Genomic DNA, 18,851 nt, shown 5'->3' on the forward strand with positions numbered 1-18,851 from the left:
CTGGCCTGCTCTGTTGCTGAGCTGCGGTTTCCTACCCAGAGAGCAGTAAGGAAGTTGCATGTGTACATGTGTGCACGAATACATGTGTGCGTGCGTGCGTACATGTGTGTGTGTGTGTGTGCGTACGTACATGTGTGCGTGCATGTGTGTGTGCATGAGTACGTGTGTGCATGCATATGTGTGTACATGCATACATGTGTGCGTGCGTACATGTGTGCGTCCGTACGTGTGTGCATGCGTACATGTGTGCATGCATACATGTGTGCGTGCGTACGTGTGTGCGTGCGTGCCTTTGTGCGTGCGTGCGTACATGTGTGCGTGCATACGTGTGTGCATGCGTACATGTGTGCGTGCGTACATGTATGCATACGTGCAAGTGATTATCAGAGTTTAGCCTGGCACAGGTCCCACAGGAGACTCTCTGTGACTAGACATCCAATCCATGGTACCCTACCTGGGAATGACCTCCCTCCCCATCATCAACTGCATGGCTTGTTCTCTCCAGTCACGTCTGACCAAATCTACCTGAGTGGCCCCCCTGGGCTTCCCTGCAGCAGACCTACCTCCTCCTTGCCAAGCACACCATCCCCCAGCTGGGCACTTAATCCTGACTTTACAGTCATTGATTGGTAACTCCTTTCTACTGGAGCCTCAACACCAGCTCTGGGCTTCCTGGCTGGCATTCCTAGAATGTCTTTGGCACAGTAAAGATCCGCTGAACTAAGGAAAACTGAAATTGGTTCTGTCTATCTTCTCAGGGATTGTAAAACGTAAGTATTGAACTGGGGGGTGCAGTCCAGTGGTACAAATGGTGTTTGGTATGTACAAGGCCCTGGGTTTGACTGCTAGCTGAAGGGGTCAGGGCATGATGATAAATAGATATATGGATACTATAATGGTAGATTCCAGGTGGCAGTGTTCTGAGTTTTGCCATAGAATTCCCTCAACTTTATACTGAACTGAAAATTGTTCTAAAGATATATCTTTATCGTATTTTATATATATGTATCTGCATGTAAGTATGTGTCACTTGCATGCAGTGCCCTTGGAGACCAGTAGAGGGAGTAAGATTCCCTGCAACTGGAGTTTGATCCTGTGAGAATCTTGTTTCAAAACCAGACACAGACAGAGGCAGGTGGATCTCTGTGAGTTTGAGGCCAGCCTGGTCTACAGAGTGAGTTCCAGGACAACCAGAGCTACACAGAGAAACCCTGTCTAGGAAACACACACACACACACACACACACACACACACACACACACACACACGACACAAGAAAAAAGAGCTGCCTCTGAACATGAATAATGTTGAGACGGTAGAAAAAAGAACCACAACAAGCAGAGAAAACACCACTCCCTAATCAATAATGCCCTACGAACTATGATTCCCATTCCCATTCTATCCCCAGCAATAGTGGCCAGGAACACTCTGATGGAAAGAACATCACACCAGTACTAAGCAAGGCTGCAAAGAATGCAGTGATTGATTAGTGCTGTCTGCCTCAGGCACAGGAATGGAAAGAGGTAGAGCGCTTGTTGTCTGTGCCCTAAATTCAACAACTCTCTAGAGTCTCCATAGTCTCTGTTGATCTTTCTGTTTCATTCAAACATTTTTATATCGATGAGAACATCATCACAGATATGGATATCACAAAGGACTGTTTTTAGCTGTTCATTCAGCTGTGGAGATACAATTTGTAAATAAAACTATCTCCTTGCAAGGGGACCAGCCACCCACAGCAGTCATAAGATAGGGCATGCCACCCTCTTACCTGGCCAAAGACAAAGCAGTACAATGTCACACCCATGGCCCAAACATCCAAGGCCTGCAAGAAAAAGAGAGATCAGTGTGATACACAACATGATTTTGCAGGTCCGATAACTAAGTCTCCAACCTCCTTGGGAACCACCTTTTCTTCTTCTTCTTCTTCTTCTTCTTCTCCTCCTCCTCCTCCTCCTCCTCCTCCTCCTCCTCCTCCTTAATTTTTATTTACTATGTATACAGTGCTCTGTCTGCACATCTACCTGCAGGCCAGAAGAAGGTGCCAGATCTCGCTACAGATTTGGTTGTGAGCCATGATGTGGTTGCTGGGTATTGAACTCAGGACGTCTGGAAGAACAGCCAGTGCTCTTAACCACTGAGCCATCTCTCTAGCCCTCTTTTTTGGTTCGTTTATTAGTTTTTCAAGACAGGGTGTTTCTGTATAACCACTCTAGCTGTCCTGGAACTTGCTTTGTAGACCAGGGTGGCCTCGAATGCAGAGATCTGCCTGCCTCTGCCTCTAAAGTGCTGGGAATAAAGGCTAAATCATCTTTTCTTAATCCACACTCTTGTGAAGCATGCCCTGTCTCCTAGCCTCCTCGGTTGGGACACGACACACTGGCACAGCCAATGAAATCATAACTTCCCCCAGCCACAGTGGATGGTCAGTTTATTTGCAGTTGCTATTCAGAGCGGGAAGTCTAGCTACTGAAGCTGATTACCGGATGGAAAGCAGCCTGGAGGTACTGGTGCCTGAACCTACCTGCAGGGAAACCAGTTCAGGAGAACAGAGACAAAGATGGGGAGATACCGACCCTTGTTTGAGTTCCTGCATCTGCCTGATGAGCTTCACCAGCCACGTGACCCAGTGGGCATGCTCTCTGTACCTCTCATGCACTGGGTTTTCCTACTTAGAACCGAAGGACCCTGATATGGAGGCAGACAGAACTCAGCAGATCCAAACTCACCTTCCCCGAGAAGATCTTGCGGGTCTCTGAGAGCGACTCGGGTGCCATGAAGGCAGGCGTGCCTACGGTGTTGGAGAGCAGGGCGTCGCTGCCTTTGAACTCATTGCTCACGCCGAAGTCTGCTATCTTGATGTGCCCGTCCTCCCCCACCAGGAGGTTGGAAGGTTTGATGTCCCGGTGGATGATTTTCTGGTAGTGTACTAGATGGAGGGGGGCAACCAATGGAAGAGACCGGGCAGGAAAAGCCCATGAGAATCTCTGCTTGGCCACTCAGCCCAGCATGCCCCTGATGCCTCACCTCCCCAGCCCCAGATACCGCCCCCCCCCCCAAACACACTCTGGGAAATAAGGGGAAAGTGTGTTTAAGGACATCTACACTAGTCTCAAAACACCAACCGTCTACAGCAATTTTTTTTTTTTTTTTTCCGAGACAGGGTTTCTCTGTGTAGCTTTGCACCTTTCCTGGAGCTCACTTGGTAAACCAGGCTGGCCTCGAACTCACAGAGATCCGCCTGGCTCTGCCTCCCGAGTGCTGGGATTAAAGGCGTGCGCCACCACCGCCCGGCCAACAGCAATTTTTAACCACCTGTCTGTCACAGCCTATTTCTGTTGAATCTGGTTTCCAGCCAGGCACACTGAGACTTGTGACCGTCAAACACAGTTTCATTTACCAATGGTCATCATGGTCAGCAAGCCAACCAAGCCAGAGCAGGCTCATCTGGAGTTTGAACCACAAAGCAGAAGGAGGGACTTGGCTTCTCAGGGGATATAAGAAGCAGACAATCCTATGGTCTGGAAGTCCCAAGTGCCGATTCTGGGGTAATGATGAACTTAGTGGTGTAAAAAGACTAATAGAGGCCAGGCGGTGGTGGCGCACGCCTTTGATCCCAGCACTCAGGAGGCAGAGCCAAGCAGAACTTTGTGAGTTCGAGGCCAGCCTGGTCACTGAGCGAGATCCAGGACAGGCTCCAAAACTACACAGAGAAACCCTGTCTCGAAAAACCAAAAGGAAAAGAAAAAAGAAAAAGAAGACTAATAGTTCAGGGCTTCACTCTGTGTTAAATGTGTTTCTCATTTCTCCCAATTAACTGTCACAACCATCACCCGAGATAGGTAGCGGGTAAAAGTCACAGTGGCCAACAGGCGCCCATCAGAGCCACTGACGGCTACAGGTTGATCCCTGGGGAGATACTTTATGTCACAGATGAGGAAGCCAGGGTGCCAGGAGGAAGGAGGATCCCCCACCCCGGGCTGTTGAAGCCAATAGAGCCTTCGCTGGATTTTTAATGCTCACTACTGGTCTGGGGAGATAGCTCGTCAGTAAAGTGCGCTCCCAGGCACCAGGATGTGAGTTTGGTCCCCGGCACCAATTGGGGAAAAAAAGGAAGCTGGGCATGGTGGTATGCATTTATAATCCCAGAGATGGAGAAGCAGAAATGAGTGAATCCCTAGGCCTAACTGGCCAGCCAGCGTGGCCTCTTGGTGAGGTCCAGACCAAAGAAAGACTGTCTCAAAAAAAAAAAAAAGATACTATTTTTTGTCTGTCTCTGTAGTCTATTACAATGTATTAATAAAAAGGGCTGTCCTCATCATAAAAACAAATAAAAAATGTTAGAATGCTGGGCAGTGGTGGCGCACGCCTTTGATCCCAGCACTTGGGAGGCAGAGGCAGGCGGATCTCTGTGAGTTCGAGGCCAGCCTGGTCTCCAAAGTGAGTTCCAGGAAAGGTGCAAAGCTACACAGAGAAACCCTGTCTCGATAAAACCAAAAAAAAAAAAGTTGAAACAAGGTAGAGCGCTCCCGAGGGAAGACACTGAGGTCCTCTGGCCTCCACGCGCATGAGCACACGTGTGCCCGCATCTACAAAACCTCACTATGTCACTGTTCTTCATTTTTCTCTGCAGCAGGGAGAAGGGCTTCCATTGCCAAAGCACAGCCCGTCAATTCCCTGGACCGTGCGGGAGAGACCTCTGCAGCTCACACACTCCCGCGTTCCCAGGCACCTCCTCCGCTCTAGCGGGAAATGCAATACTTTCCATTTACGGCCCACTAACTGGGACGCTAACTACCCCAGAGGTGAGCAGCTCCCCCACAGGCCTGGCTTACAGTACTCAATGCCTTTGATCAGATCCTGGAAGTAGAATCGGGCCTGGTCTTCAGAGAGTGGCTTGAGCGTGGGCACCTCCATCACAGGCCTGAAAGGTTGACACGCGGGTAAACAACATAAACCAGATCCAGCTAGCCCTGGCTCCCCCGCTCCCTCAGAGCCCAGCTCCCCTCACTCAGCTTGAAGGTGAAGCCTGGCATTGTGCCTGGGAGATAAACACTCACCCTTGGTTGACCAATTCGAACACTGTGGGGAAGAGAAGGAGGTAAAACTGTCATATCGAGCGAGACACTGAAAATCCGCCTCCCTCCTCCACATCCATGCCCCGCTCCAGCCACATTCCAAGCACAGAAATGGATCCTGGGAGGGGCTGAGGAGACAGACACAATCTACCTAGGTGCTGCTGAGGAGGCAAAGGACCTCCCGAGAGCCACAGGACCCTACACCCGGACTTTATTTCTAGAACTCAAAACAGCCAAGGGAAGCTGTACCTGGTGGCACAGGCTTGGAATCCCCACTGTTACAGGAGGCTCACAAAGTCAAGGCCAGCCTGGGCTACGGAGCAAGTTCAAGACTAGCCTGGCCAACTCTGTGAGCTCCTGCCTCAAAAAGTAAAAGGGGGGCTGGGGACATAGCTCAATGATACAGTACTTGCCTAGCATACATGAGGCCCTGGGTTTGAGCCCCAGGAATGAATGACCACATATGCATACACTCATGTGTGCGCACGCATGCATGCATACACACACACACACACACACACACACACACACATACACACACAGCCAAGGGTGCAAGAAGGAAAATAAAGCCAGGGGGAAGGAAAGAAGGCTGGATCCTGGGCTCTCCTCTCCTCTGCCACTCATACCCGGAGAGGACTGATGCTAAGCTATGTCCTTGTGATGAGTTAGCGCTCGACTTGGCCTAGAATCTCCGGGAGAGAACCTCAGTGAGGAGCTGCCTATAGCCAGCTGGTCTGTGGGCATTTCTGGGGCCCGCTGTCTTGGCTGCTTTAATTGATACGGGAAGACCCGACCTAAATGTGGCCAGCACTTTTGGTACCAGGACACAGAGGAAGGAGAGCTACGCGCTTCTGCTGGCCTGGCTTACAGTCTTGATGGTGAGTTCATCTACCTGTCGCTGCCACTGCTGATTCCTCTGCTGGTATCAGAACCAACTTTTTCAGGCTTCCAACACAGACGGAAGACCAGCTGACCTACGGGAATCCCCCAGGCCGTGGGTGTCAGACTGGTACTGCTGAGGAACCCAGCCTCACAGGCTGAGCAACTATACGGTCCTCTCCAGTGTGAAAGCCATTGACAGTATAGATAAATCTACCATTGATATGTATGTATGTATGCATGTATATGTGTGTGTGTACACGTACACACACACACACACACACACAGTCTATGGATTCCATTCTTCTAGAGACCCCTGACTAATATAGCCCTCTAGTCACACCAGGACCCAAGCAGATCTGCTCTTGCTGTGGTTACAAGTACTGGCTTTTCTTGCCTTGGTTATTTATATCTTAGCTTGCAACTTAAAATTTTCTCTACCTTGCTTCTCCCCACCCAAGCACCATAAATCGCCAGCCCTGGAGGCAGCTGGCCTATTCAAACGGGTCTATATTTCAGTCACTGACAGTTCAGCCATTCTTGGAGTTGAGTGGTGGTGGAAATTTGTTAGTTTTTTGTGACTAGGAACTGAACTTTGGCCTCGTACATGCCACCCAAGTGCTCTGAGCTTCAGCTAATTATTATTATTGTTATTTTGGTTTTTTTGAGACAGGGTTTCTCTGTGTTGTTTTGGTGCCTGTCCTGGATCATCTCACTCTGTAGCCCAGGCTGGCCTCGAACTCACAGAGATCCGCCTGCCTCTGCCTCCCGAGTGCTGGGATTAAAGGTGTGCACCACTGCCGCCCGGCCCTACCTGAGATGATGTGCACTGTGTATGTGTAGGAGCCTGTGGAGGGCAGAAGGCATCAGATCACAGGAAACTGGAGTTTCCAGGCACTTGTGCACCACCGGATATGAGTACTGAGGACCCAAGTTGGGTCCTGTGACTGAGCCATGTCTCTAGCACCTGTTTTTCATTTCTAGAATAGAGACGTCTCTACCCCTGGAGCAGCTGGCCTGCTCTTGAAGACTCTTGCTGACCCTCCCAGTCCTCTCTGTCCTTAGCACACGGCTGTGGCAGCAAAGTGTACAGATTCGCCATCCTGTTCCACCAGTCCAGAGCTCCAGCTTCTCTCGCCATGAGAGGTCTATTACTTTTATTTTCTTTTTGTGCAGCGCTGATACGCCAACACCTTTGCAGTACACTTAGGGGGCTACTCTGAGAATGTTTCGAGATGTTTCCTGAGAAACCTAGAAGGGGCATGGATACAGCAGGGTTTGTTAAGTGAACAACCTGCTCGGGCACAGCCTTAAAATTGCTCTAGGAGTACCATTCTGGGCCCAAATAACTTTTTTTTTTTTTTTTTTTTTTTTTGGTTTTTCGAGACAGGGTTTCTCTGTGTAGCTTTGCGCCTTTCCTGGAACTCACTCTGTAGACCAGGCTGGCCTCGAACTCACAGAGATCCGCCTGCCTCTGCCTCCTGAGTGCGGGGCCAAACAGCTTTTTGAATTTTCTGATTTCTGCTGTACTTCATTAGATTTCACTTGCTTGCTGACCATGTCTTTGATTTGGCTCTATCTACAAACCATGCAAATTAGCATTTATTTAATGTTTTCTTTTTTAAGTATTTTCATATTTCCAAACCCAGCACCCCACCCGTCCACACACACCCACACCCACACCCACACACACCCCGGGGGTGGGGGCTGTTGGGAACTGAATCCAGAATATCCAGACCTTGCACATCCGAGGCAAACACACTGCCTCTGAGCTAGCCTCATGTTTTCCTTTAAATTGACTCAAGTGTCTAATTCTTTCCCCCGTCCCTTCCTTTTTGAGACAGGGTCTCACAACACAGCCTCTGGCTGACCTGACACTTGCTCTGTAGACCAGGCTGGCCCGGAAATCACAGAGATAGGTCCTCCCGCCTCTGCCTCCTGAGTGCTAGGACTAAAGACACGTGCCATTGTTCCTGATGTCCTCACCACTTATGAATGAGGTCTCTGAAGATACACCTGAGCTTCTGTCTGTGGGCAGTACCCAGATCTCTGAGTGTCCCCCCAGGCTCCAGGCGCCCCTCCATGGCTTCCCGAACTCACCATTCTTACCCCTGAGTCCTCTCCCCTACTTATCTAGTGCCCCCCCCCTTGAGTTCTTAAAGCCTTGGGGCCTTTCCACCTGCTCTTCCCTCTGCCTCAAGGCCTTACCCCAGATGTACCACGGCCAAAACCCTGACATTCAGGTATTAAATGGTCATCTCCTGTATGAAGTGGTCTGTCCACTTTCCCTGACATCACCTTAATTAATCACCCTTAAAATATCTAAAGTTCTCATGTATTCATTAACACTGTCTTTCCTGTCTGGGATATCAGCCGTACAGGTCTCTTTCTTATCACGCTATCTATCCTCAGGGCCTGCAACAGTTCTGAACACAAAACAGGTGCTCGAGAAAGGGCTGTAAATGAAGACACGGGAGATCCAGATGTTCAAAGTCCCAGCAAGAGCTCCCTCCCAGGCCCTGCTTTAAGCCAGGTAGGCGGGCTCCTGTGGGGACCAGCTGGACCAGGAACGAGGCACCTGTCCTTGGTGGTTCCGGGGCTGCAGCTATGTGGAGGGGACACCCGGGCATCAGCAAATGCAGCGACCTCAAGTGTGGATGGAGGAAAGCAGTCTTACCCATGTACAGATGGTCCTCGTTGGGGTCATCCAGGACCTGATGGCACAGCCGGCCAGTGACGGGAACAAGGAGAGAAAGAACATAGACATGAGCAAGAGGAAGTGGAAGTGTATGATGGTGTGTGCCCACAGGGGGCACACACTTCCCATCCTTCTTCCTCGTCAGCGAGGAAGACAGAAATTCCCAGAAGTGTCATAGCCAAGTCCACCTAGCCTCAAGGTCTGGAACACCCTGAAGAGAAGAACAACGGGAAGGAGGAAGTCCTCCCCAAAACGTCCCACACCTGGATGCCAATCCAGCCCATCTCCAAGGAACAGGTCCTGGTTTCGGGGTAAAAGTTCAACCCTGCCGGGAGATGGTGACACATGCCTTTAATCCCAGCACTCGGGAGGCAGAGGCAGGCGGATCTCTGTGAGTTCGAGGCCAGCCTGGTCTACAGAGTGAGATCCAGGACAGGTACCAAAACAACACAGAGAAACTCCGTCTCAAAAAAAAACAAAAACAAAAAAAAGCTCAACCCTACTTGAACTCAAGCAGCCCCTCCATGAAGTGGACCCATACCTCCCCACCTTAGCAGGACATGTCTCCATGCCTGCTCCTGCCTCTGTCTGATGGGCAGGTCCCAAGATGTCCACCTTGACTGTCTTGGTGATGTCTCATACATGCTGGGCACATAGTAGGTACCGAAGAAACACCTGATATATAAACAAACAGAATGGCTGCTTGGTCTTGCTAAGCTGGGTGGAAAGATCGGATGCATGGGGTACTGGGGAGAAAAATCCACTAGGACTCGGGGCTACCTGCGGACCATGCACTCCGGGGCTTCTGCTAAGATGGCCAGCTCCAGCATCGGAGAATCGAGATCAGAAATGGCATCAGGAAAGAGGGTAACACCCTCTCTCTTTTGAGGAGAGGCCTGGGCAGGACCCCTGGCTAGACTAGGCCTCCAATCTCTTCCACACGACTTCACCTTCCCCAGCTACCCAAGATGCACCAGACTGCAGGTACAGCTGAGCAATCCATCTCAAGGGAAAGTTAGACCCTGGGTCCACCTAGAGTTCTGGAGCCATGGGCCCTGGGCAAGGATTGGCAACAGCATCGGCCATCTCCCAAAGGCAGAGATACGTTCCCCAAATATTGAGGCTCTGGGCCCTGACACACGATGTTCCTTTCCCTGCAATGTCCTTCTCTGTTGTCTCTGCTGACCAGGAAATGGCTGAGGCCACTTTCAAGATCACTTTCTCCACCACGTCTTCCAAGCCCCATTCAGAGAGCCAAGACCATCCTTTTCCGGGTCAGTGACAAGCTGGGCCGGAGGTGCTCCAGACTGGATCTGCCCCTCTTGGAGATCCCCAAATCACCTCCAGGGAGGCTATCAAATGGAAACTATTTATACTTTAAGACTACAGGGCTGGAGAGATGGCTCAGTAGTTAGGAGCACTGGCTGCTCTTCCAAAGGTCCTGAGAGGAGAGTTCAATTCCCAGCACCCACACCATCTATAATGAGATCTGGTACCTTCTTCTGGAATGTAGGTCTACATACACACAGAACACTGTATACATAATAAGTACTAAAATTTAAAAAAAAAAAAAAAAGACTAAGACAACATGGGCTTTTCCCACTCTCTTTCTCTACTTGCATCCAGTGTCCAGAAGGCACAAAATAGTATCACAGAGGGCTGAGGGCCAAAGCAGACCTAGAATCCAGATGCCTTTTAGTAAGCCAAATGGTTAAAAAAGAAAGAAAGAAAGAGAGAGAGAGAGAGAAAGAAAGAAAGAATAATAACAACCAGCAGCAGTAAAGTGTAAAAATAATTCTTCTTCATGTTTTGTTTTGTTTGTTTCCGAGAACAGACCACTCAGTCAGTAAAGTGCTTGCTTTACAAAAACAAGGACGTCACTCCAGTCCCCGGAGCCCATGTAGGAAAGCTGGTGAGGGCTAGAGGGATGGCACAGGGATTAAGGGCACACAAGGTTCTTGCAGAAGATGGAGCTCCGGTCCCAGCACCCACATCATACAGCTCACAACCACCTCGAATTCCAGTTCCAGGGGCTCTGACACCTCTGGCACCAGCAAGCATGTGCACATATCCTACCACATACACATAATCAAAAACAAAATAATAAAAGCCAGGCGGTGGTGGCGCACGCCTTTAATCCCAGCACTCGGAGGCAGAGGCAGGCGGATCTCTGTGAGTTCGAGGCCAGCCTGAGCTACAGAGTGAGTTCCAGGAAAGGCGCAAAGCTACACAGAGAAACCCTGTCTCGAAAAACCAAAAATAAATAAATAAAATAAAATAATAAGTCTTTTTTAAAAAGTGAAGCACAGTGGCACATGCTTATATTTCCAGTGCTGAGGACAGAGACAGGTGGATGCCTGGGGCTTGCTGGCCAGACAGCCTCGTTGGCAAACTCCAGGCTAGTGAGAGGCCCTGCCTCAAATAAACAAGGTGGACAGCACTGCCTGAGAACAGACATCCAAGACTGACTTCTGATCTCCACGTGCATGCACACACGTACACTCACCTACATACATACGCTCATGCACACACACAAACAAAATAGTTACTATTCATAAAAGATGTATTACTCTTGCTGGGCAGTGGTGGTGCACGCCTTTAATCCCAGCACTCAGGAGGCAGAGGCAGGCAGATCTCTGAGTTTGAGGCCAGCCTGGTCTACAGAGAGAGTTCTAGGACAGCCAGGGCTACACAGTGAAACTCTGTCTCGAAAAACAAAAAACAAAATTATTCTTTATAACATATATTATTTTTCTTTTTTTGTATTTAATTTTTTTTTCTTATTCATTTTTTTTTTAATTTTAATTTTAATATAGTGCTCTGTTTGCATGTATACTTGTATGCCAGAAGAGGGCATCAGATCCCCTTAGAGATGGTTGTGAGTCACCATGTGGGTACTGGGAATTGAACTCAGGACCTCTGGAAGAGCAGTCGGTGCTCTTAACCGCTGAGCCATCTCTCCAGCCCCTTATTCATTTTATATACCAACCACAGATCTCACTCTCATCCCTCCTCCCGCTCCCGGGTTATTACTTTTCAATGAATAAAATTTTGACAATTTACATTTTTGTTTTTTGGTTTTGTTTGTTTGTTTGACAGGGTCTGTAACACGGGCTGACCTTGAATGTCTGATTTTCTTGCCTCCACCTCAAGCATTGGGATTACAGGTATGCACCACCGTGTCCAGCTCTGGTTTCTATTTTAATGGGATACATATGAATAAGTGTAACCAATGAACAGCAGCACACTGAAGTCTGCTGAGGTCAAAACCAGTATGTCCCTTACAGGCTCATGTGTGGAAGGTCCAGTCCCCAACTGGTACATTGTTCTGGGTAGCGGTAGAGCTAGGTGAATTCAAAGGCATGCATCTTTAAAGATAGCTTCCCCCTGTCTGTCTGTCTGTCTGTCTGTCTCTCTCTGTGTGTATCTATCTATCTATCTATCTATCTATCTATCTATCTATCTATATCTCTTATTTATCTCCATCTCTATCATCCATCCATCCATCCATCCATCCATCCATCCATCCATCCATCCATCCATCCATCCATCTATCTCCTTCCTATGTTTCTGCTCTGCGTCAGCCTCAACACAATGACACAGGAATAACATGAACTGTAAACAGCCTTGAGCTGAAATCAACCTTTCTTCCTATGAAGTTCTTTTCCAGGTATTTGCTACAGTGACTAAAAGCTAACAACAAGTTTTCCAGAATTTAAAGTGCATCGAGCCATCCTGAGACCAAAAAAAAAAACCATCATGAGAACTGCTAAGCTGAAGGAGAGGTTGACTAAATATAGTAAGGGCTGAACTCAGCTCCTCCAGTGTTTATAAACGAAGGTTTACTGGAGCACAGTCATGACTTCTTATGGTTTGTTTGTTTGTTTTTGCGGCAGGCTCAAGCTATGTAGCCCTGGCTGGCCTGGAATTCATTCTCTCTACTGGGTTGACCTCGAACTCACAGAGATCTGATCCTCTGCCTTCTGAGTGCTGGGATTAAAGGTGTGCTCCACTACACCCAGCACTGATGTTTTGCTTTGTTTAAGTTATTACTGTTACTGTTTAATTTATGTCCTGTGTGTGTTTATACCACCACAGTGCAGACGTGGGAATCGGAGGACAACTTTGTGGAGAAAGTTCTCTCCTTCCACCTTTATGTGGGTTCCGGGGCTGGAACTCAGATCACCAGGCTTTCTTTCTTCATCAGGCATCAAGGGCCTCTGAGGCCCACTGAGCGGTCTCACAGGGTTTCACTTGTTTGTATGTGGAGCTACTTCTGTGTTCCAACTACCTGTGCATCTAGTAGAAAAACCCACCAGCTTCAAAGAGAAAGAAGTCGGTAAAGAGCAAGCCTCGGAACTCTCAGCCTCAACCTTCACATCTGTAAAATGGGAGCGATAAGCAGTCTGGAGGAAGTGACAGCAGCATGAAGCAACAGTGTGAGGGTATGTGAGGCAACAAGGTCCTCAGCCTCTCTGAGGCAGCCGTCTACTGTGCCCTGACTCTCTACGGATCTTAGCAATGAGGTGTTTAGATAGTAACAAAGCTGGGTGGGTGGGGCTAGGCCATCAGCCTCACCCTCCCTCCTCACCTCCACCAGCTTCACCACGTTGGGGTGGTCCAGCTTCTTGAGGATGGCGATTTCCTGGTACACCTGCTCGATGGGGCCCCTGGGCTGGATACAGCCCCCTGGAGCTGGGCGAGTCCCTCGGGGTGGGGGGCGGCCTGCAGGAAGCACAGAGTTAGGGTAGAGACCTTCTGCAGAGGGCAGCTGCTAAGGGGACAAAGGGCAAAGGACTTCTGGGAGCTGGGAGCAGCCTTCTCTTCACGCTTCCCCCGCTACTAGAAATCAGGGAGAGGGGAGTCCCGGCCCTCCTCCTGTTCACCCCGTCGATCCCTTTTTCTGGTCACACGCCCAACCCAAAAGGACCAAGGCTCACTAGTTCGGTTCAGCTACATCCCAGGACTGCATAAACCAGGATGTGGTGAGGCACCCCTGAAATCTTAGCACTTGGGAGGGAGAGGCGAGAAGACCAGACGTTCAAGGTCACCCTTGACTACACACACAGTACAAGGCCAGTCTGAGTTACTCCAGATGCTGTCTCAAAACAAAACAAACAAACAAAAAACCAAAAACAAATCCTCCTGTAAATCAATCACTTCTCCTCTTTGGGATAAAAGAGACGTAAACACGATCCCTCTCCTCAAGGCAGAAAATGGTACAGATGTACCAGAAAGCCAGAGAGAAGAAAAAACAAAAAACACATGAGTCGATGAGAGAAAAGTGAGGACAGCTCTGCCAGGATGGCGTGTTACTCAGTCAGTAAGTTGTAAGAATGTGAAACCCAACTGTGAAAACCGCTGTACCCCACATCCTGTGTGAGGAAGCCTGTAGGGCTAAGGCGGCCCAGAACGCAGCTGTGACCCAGCCTGGGCCAGGACAAGGTGCAGATCCGGCCGTTGAAAGGGGTGTGTAAGGAAGAGTGTGCAAGGAAGAGTGTGCAAGGAAGAGTGTGCAAGGAAGGGTGTGTAAGGAAGGGAGCTGAGGTAAGCCTCGGCCTGTAAAGCGACCAACCACAGCGGGGGGCCGGAGTAGTACCACACCTGTCAGCCATCACTCCGGGGGCTGAGCTGGAGGATCCACGGGCTGTGACCAGCCTTGTCTCAAAAAACAAAGGTGAGGGCCAGACATGGTGGCAGCTGGGATTACAGGTGACTGCCACGCCCACCTGCAGCCTGGCTTTTACGTGAGTTCTGGGAATCCGAACACCATATTAACGCTTACATGGCAAGCTCTTTATCCACTGAGCCATCTCCCCAACTCCTGGTATTATTTTATTTATTTATTTTTGAGGCGAGTCTTGCTCTCCTGAAGCTTGTTAATGTAGACCAGGCTAGCCTTGAAATCACAGTCCCACCTACTTCTGCCTGCCAAGTGCTGGGTTTAAAGAAGTACACTACCATGTCAGGCCCAATATGTATTAAAAAAAAAAATCAACATTTTAAATGTGTGAGGCCCTGTTTGGTTGGTTGGTTTTTTGAGACAAGATTTCTCTGTACAGCCCTGGCTGTCCTGGAACTCACTCTGTAGACCAGGCTGGCCTCGAACTCACAGAGATCCACCTGCCTCTGCCTCCTGAGTGCTGGGATTAAAAGGTGTGCATGACCATTGCTCAACTGGTTTTCTTTTCTTTCTTTCTTTCTTTCTTTTTTTTTAAATTATTCTTCTTTCTCATGGGTGTGCTTTTATGAAACAGGGTCCCATGTAGCTGCGGCTCGCCCTGCATTCCCGATCCTCCCCCTCCAGTTCCCGAGAGCTAGGTTACAGGCACGTGCTCCGTGCGTGCTGATTATTTTGGCAGTTTTTAGGACCATCACCACTAGATAACTGCAGAACATTTTTTGTTGCTCTTTCCAAAAATCTCATCCCTCCTCTTGCTGATCTACTTTTGTTCTCATGGATTTGCATCCCGGTATTTTATAGAAATGGCATTATATTGTAAGTGACTGTCTGTGTCTGGCCTCCTTCACTTAATATGCTTTCAACCAAGTAACATCAGAAATTAGTGCCCTATGGTGGCTGAATACTAACCCACCAGATGCACATACATTTTACTTACTCATCCGGTTCAGGGCCACCAGGGATGTTTCCCCTGAACGGATATTGTGAATAGCGCTGCTAGCCACGTGAACGCACAAGCTTTTGTCTCTTTTTCTCTCTCTTGGATACTATGGAGAAGTGGCTGGGTCCGAAAGTGTGATGATTAACGTTGTTAACTAGAAAGAGTCTAGAAGCCGCTGAGAGATGGCCCCTGGAGGATTATCTTGACTACATTAATGAGGTGGGAAGGCGGATCCACTGTGGGTGGCACCAATCCCTGGCTGGGATCCTGCGCTATGTTAGTGGAGAAAAGGAGCCAAACACTGCCCTTCATTCTTCTCTGCTTCCTGACTGTAGATACAATGTAACCAGCTGCCTCAGGCTCCCATCCCAAGAATGAGCCAAAGTGAAGGATTTCATCCTAAAGCTGGTTTTGTTGGCCTTTTATCAGAACATCAGGAAAAGAAACTAAGACATGGTAAGCTTTTTATTTATTTATTTTGTTCATGTCCATGCTCAGCTTATTTATTTATTTGCTTGTTTTGGCATGTATATGCCACAGAATGAACGTGGAGGTCAGAGGGCACCTTGCAGGTGTCGCTTCTCTCCTACCCTGTGATCCCTTGGGATTTAAACTCAGATCGGTCATCAGGCTTGGTGGCAAGGGCCTTTACTGATGAGCCACCTCTCTAGACCTCAAATTCACCTTTTAAACTCTTAAATAAAAATGAATTAGGACCCACGGCAAGAAGTTCAGCACTGCTCTCTCTCGGGGGAAGCTCTGTGTGGGATGTCGTGTCTCTGCGGGACATCACATTCACCCCGCTCTGTCCAATCTCATCTCAGCCCCCCACACCTTGGGACACAGCCCACAACACTCACGTGGAAAGCCAGCCTGTCGGATCAGCTTCTTTTTGGACAGCACTTTCATTGCCTGCAGAAGGACAGACCCCCCCCGCCCCCCAAGTCCAGTTAAAGGGAGCAGGGAGGGAGACGAGGACGACGAGGCTCTCTCCTCCTCCAGCCTCCCACTGAGTCCCCAGGGTTCGGGGCCTCAGGACGAGGCAGTGAGAGCCTAGTGACCAGCGGAGCAAGCTGGTCCCGGGCTATGCGGAGACAAGACTCCTGGAGTTGTGCCAGGGCCAACCCTGGAGGTTCCTGGTGAGCAGACCCAGCTGGGAACCCCTAAACTTCATGACTCCTGCCACTGAGTCAGACAACTGAGCCGGAGCGATGGGCCGAGAAGGGCTATGATGGCTGCTTGCCCAAAGTCATATGGTTAATGCATGTTAGAACCAGGGTTTGAACCTACACTGGACTAGCCTCAGCTACAAGGGCACTATGTCCATCGACGGCCTTGTTCTTGGGGCTATGGAAGAGGCAGAAAGGGCAGCTCAGAGCAAGGGCATGAAAGACACCTGCTCAGCCAATCCCTTCCCTGCCCCGTTTCTCCATCTGTAAAATGGGGGCATCGCTCCCTTCTAAAGGCCCTGAGTAGAATGGGCGAATGCGTACCCTAACCGCGCTCGGAGCTGTGCCTCGGATGGGGACGGGGATACTCACGTAGTAAGTATTGTCGTTCTCATTGTAAGCCAGCTTGACCACACCATAGGAGCCCTGGAGAAAGGAGAGGCCTGTGACACTGAAGCCAGAGCAGCGCTCTGTGACCTGAGGACTCTGACAGGCTACAGACTGCAGCTCCCTGGGCCAGGGGACCCTGAGACTGCCTTCTGTCGGACTTTCCATTTCTGCAGTCTAAATCGGCTGCTAACATTTAAATGGAAGGAACTAATGTAAAAACCCAGGTTTGAAAAACCTGGGGGAAAGAAAGAAAAAGAAAAACAAAATACCCAGGCAGTGGAGGCGCACGCCTTTAATCCCAGCACTTGGGAGGCAGAGCCAGGCGATCTCTGAGTTTGAGGCCAACCTGGTCGACAGAGTGAGACCCAGGACAGCCAGGGCTACACAGAGAAACCCTGTTAAGTAAGAAAGAAAAAGAGCCGGGCAGTGGTGGTGCATGCCTTTAATCCCAGCACTCGGGAAGCAGAGCCAGGCGGATCTCTGTGAGTTCGAGGCCAGCCTGGGCTACCAAGTGAGTTCCAGGAAAGGCGCAAAGCTACACAGAGAAACCCTGTCTCAAAAAAAACCAAAAAAAAAAAAAAAAAAAAAAGAGAGAGAGAGAAAGACAGACAGACCTGGGAAAGTGGGAAAGTGGCCAAACACAGACCTCATTTCCATACAAAAACAGTTTATCACAGACTCATCACGCCACCCCGCTCTCAGATCCAGCCTGCTTCACTCACAGAACCTCACTCCACAGCCTAGCAGTTAGCTTCAGCCTTTACTACGACTCCCTATGGTCTACGGTCAGTCTACCTTGGCCAGTGATATTACTAACTTATCCTCTGTTAGCACTTCAGATGTTAGCCCCTGCAATAATGCTAACAAAAATAAACGAAAAACAGATGGTAAGGTCTCTCGATGAGGGGGAGAAGGGGAGCACCATTAACGGGACTGGCACTGTCACCATGGTAATTTAGGATTTCTCTGGAAGTTTTCTGAACTTTTGCAGAAACACATCTAATTTTAACATTAAATTTAAAATAAGTGAATAAATGAGGTTTGGCGTGGTGGTACACACTTTTAGTCCTAGCTCTTGGGAAGTAGAGGCATGTGGATCTCTGTGAGTCTGAGGCCAGCCTGGTCTACATAGTAAGTCCTAATGTAGCCAGGACTACATAGTGAGACCATGTCTCGAAAAAGGTATTTTTTAAAATAAGGCTGGTGAGACGGCTCACTAGTTAAAAAGCTGGCCACACAAACGTGACTTCAAATCCCAGCACTGACATAAAAAACAAGGTGTGGTATTGCACACCTATCATCCCAGTGCTGGGTGGGGAGTGGGTAACCACAGAAGAGTATCTGGGACCTGATGGCCAGCTAGTCTTGCCCAATCTATGAGCATCAGGTTCAGTGAGAGACCGTGTCTCAAAGAATAAGGTGGAGAGATACTGAGGAAAGACATGCTGACATCAACCTTTAGCCTATACACATACACACACACACACACCCATGCACACACACACTCACAAACACACACACACACGCACATACACCCATATTCGCATGCACACACACACATACATGCACACACACACATGCACACACATGCACACTTGCATGCATATACACACACATACATGCACACACACACACTCACATACACACACACATGCACACACACCCATACACATGCACACATATGCACACTCGCATGCATACACACACACACACACACACACACACACACACACACACACACACACAAGACCATGAACTGTAATCCCTTTCACCCCACCAACCTTGCCTCCAAAGGTCCCTCTCCTCTTCTTACCCAGCCCTCCTGGTTCCCTCTGGAGTGTCAGGGACACCCCTGGTCAAGGTACAAAGGCAGCGCAACTCCTGGGCCACTTACCTTTCCAATTTCATCCTTCAGCGTATACTGATTCAGCTGCACACAGTCCTGGAAAACAAGACAGGGCACAGGTGAGGTGACTCTCACAGGAGCTGAAGATGCCTGTGTCACAAATAAAGG

The 18,851-nt window shown here is 49.2% G+C and overlaps 1 protein-coding gene across 6 annotated transcripts in view; it reads right to left on the reverse strand.

The window, feature by feature from the left end:
- Camkk2 (calcium/calmodulin dependent protein kinase kinase 2) overlaps window positions 1-18,851 on the reverse strand; it is a 55,855-nt gene that overhangs the window by 15,239 nt on the left and 21,765 nt on the right. For all 6 annotated transcript variants that reach the window (XM_028885883.2, XM_037198694.1, XM_037198695.1 and 3 more), the window contains exons 3-11: window positions 18,732-18,779; window positions 16,820-16,873; window positions 16,139-16,190; window positions 13,247-13,380; window positions 8,635-8,671; window positions 5,061-5,082; window positions 4,836-4,924; window positions 2,730-2,929; window positions 1,772-1,825 (exon numbers count right to left, since the gene is read on the reverse strand). In XM_028885883.2, the coding sequence (XP_028741716.1) occupies window positions 1,772-1,825; window positions 2,730-2,929; window positions 4,836-4,924; window positions 5,061-5,082; window positions 8,635-8,671; window positions 13,247-13,380; window positions 16,139-16,190; window positions 16,820-16,873; window positions 18,732-18,779 (690 nt within the window). The remainder of the gene's footprint in view (window positions 1-1,771; window positions 1,826-2,729; window positions 2,930-4,835; window positions 4,925-5,060; window positions 5,083-8,634; window positions 8,672-13,246; window positions 13,381-16,138; window positions 16,191-16,819; window positions 16,874-18,731; window positions 18,780-18,851) is intronic.

Source organism: Peromyscus leucopus, chromosome 23 (assembly GCF_004664715.2).
Source record: "Peromyscus leucopus breed LL Stock chromosome 23, UCI_PerLeu_2.1, whole genome shotgun sequence".
NCBI lineage: Eukaryota > Metazoa > Chordata > Mammalia > Rodentia > Cricetidae > Peromyscus > Peromyscus leucopus.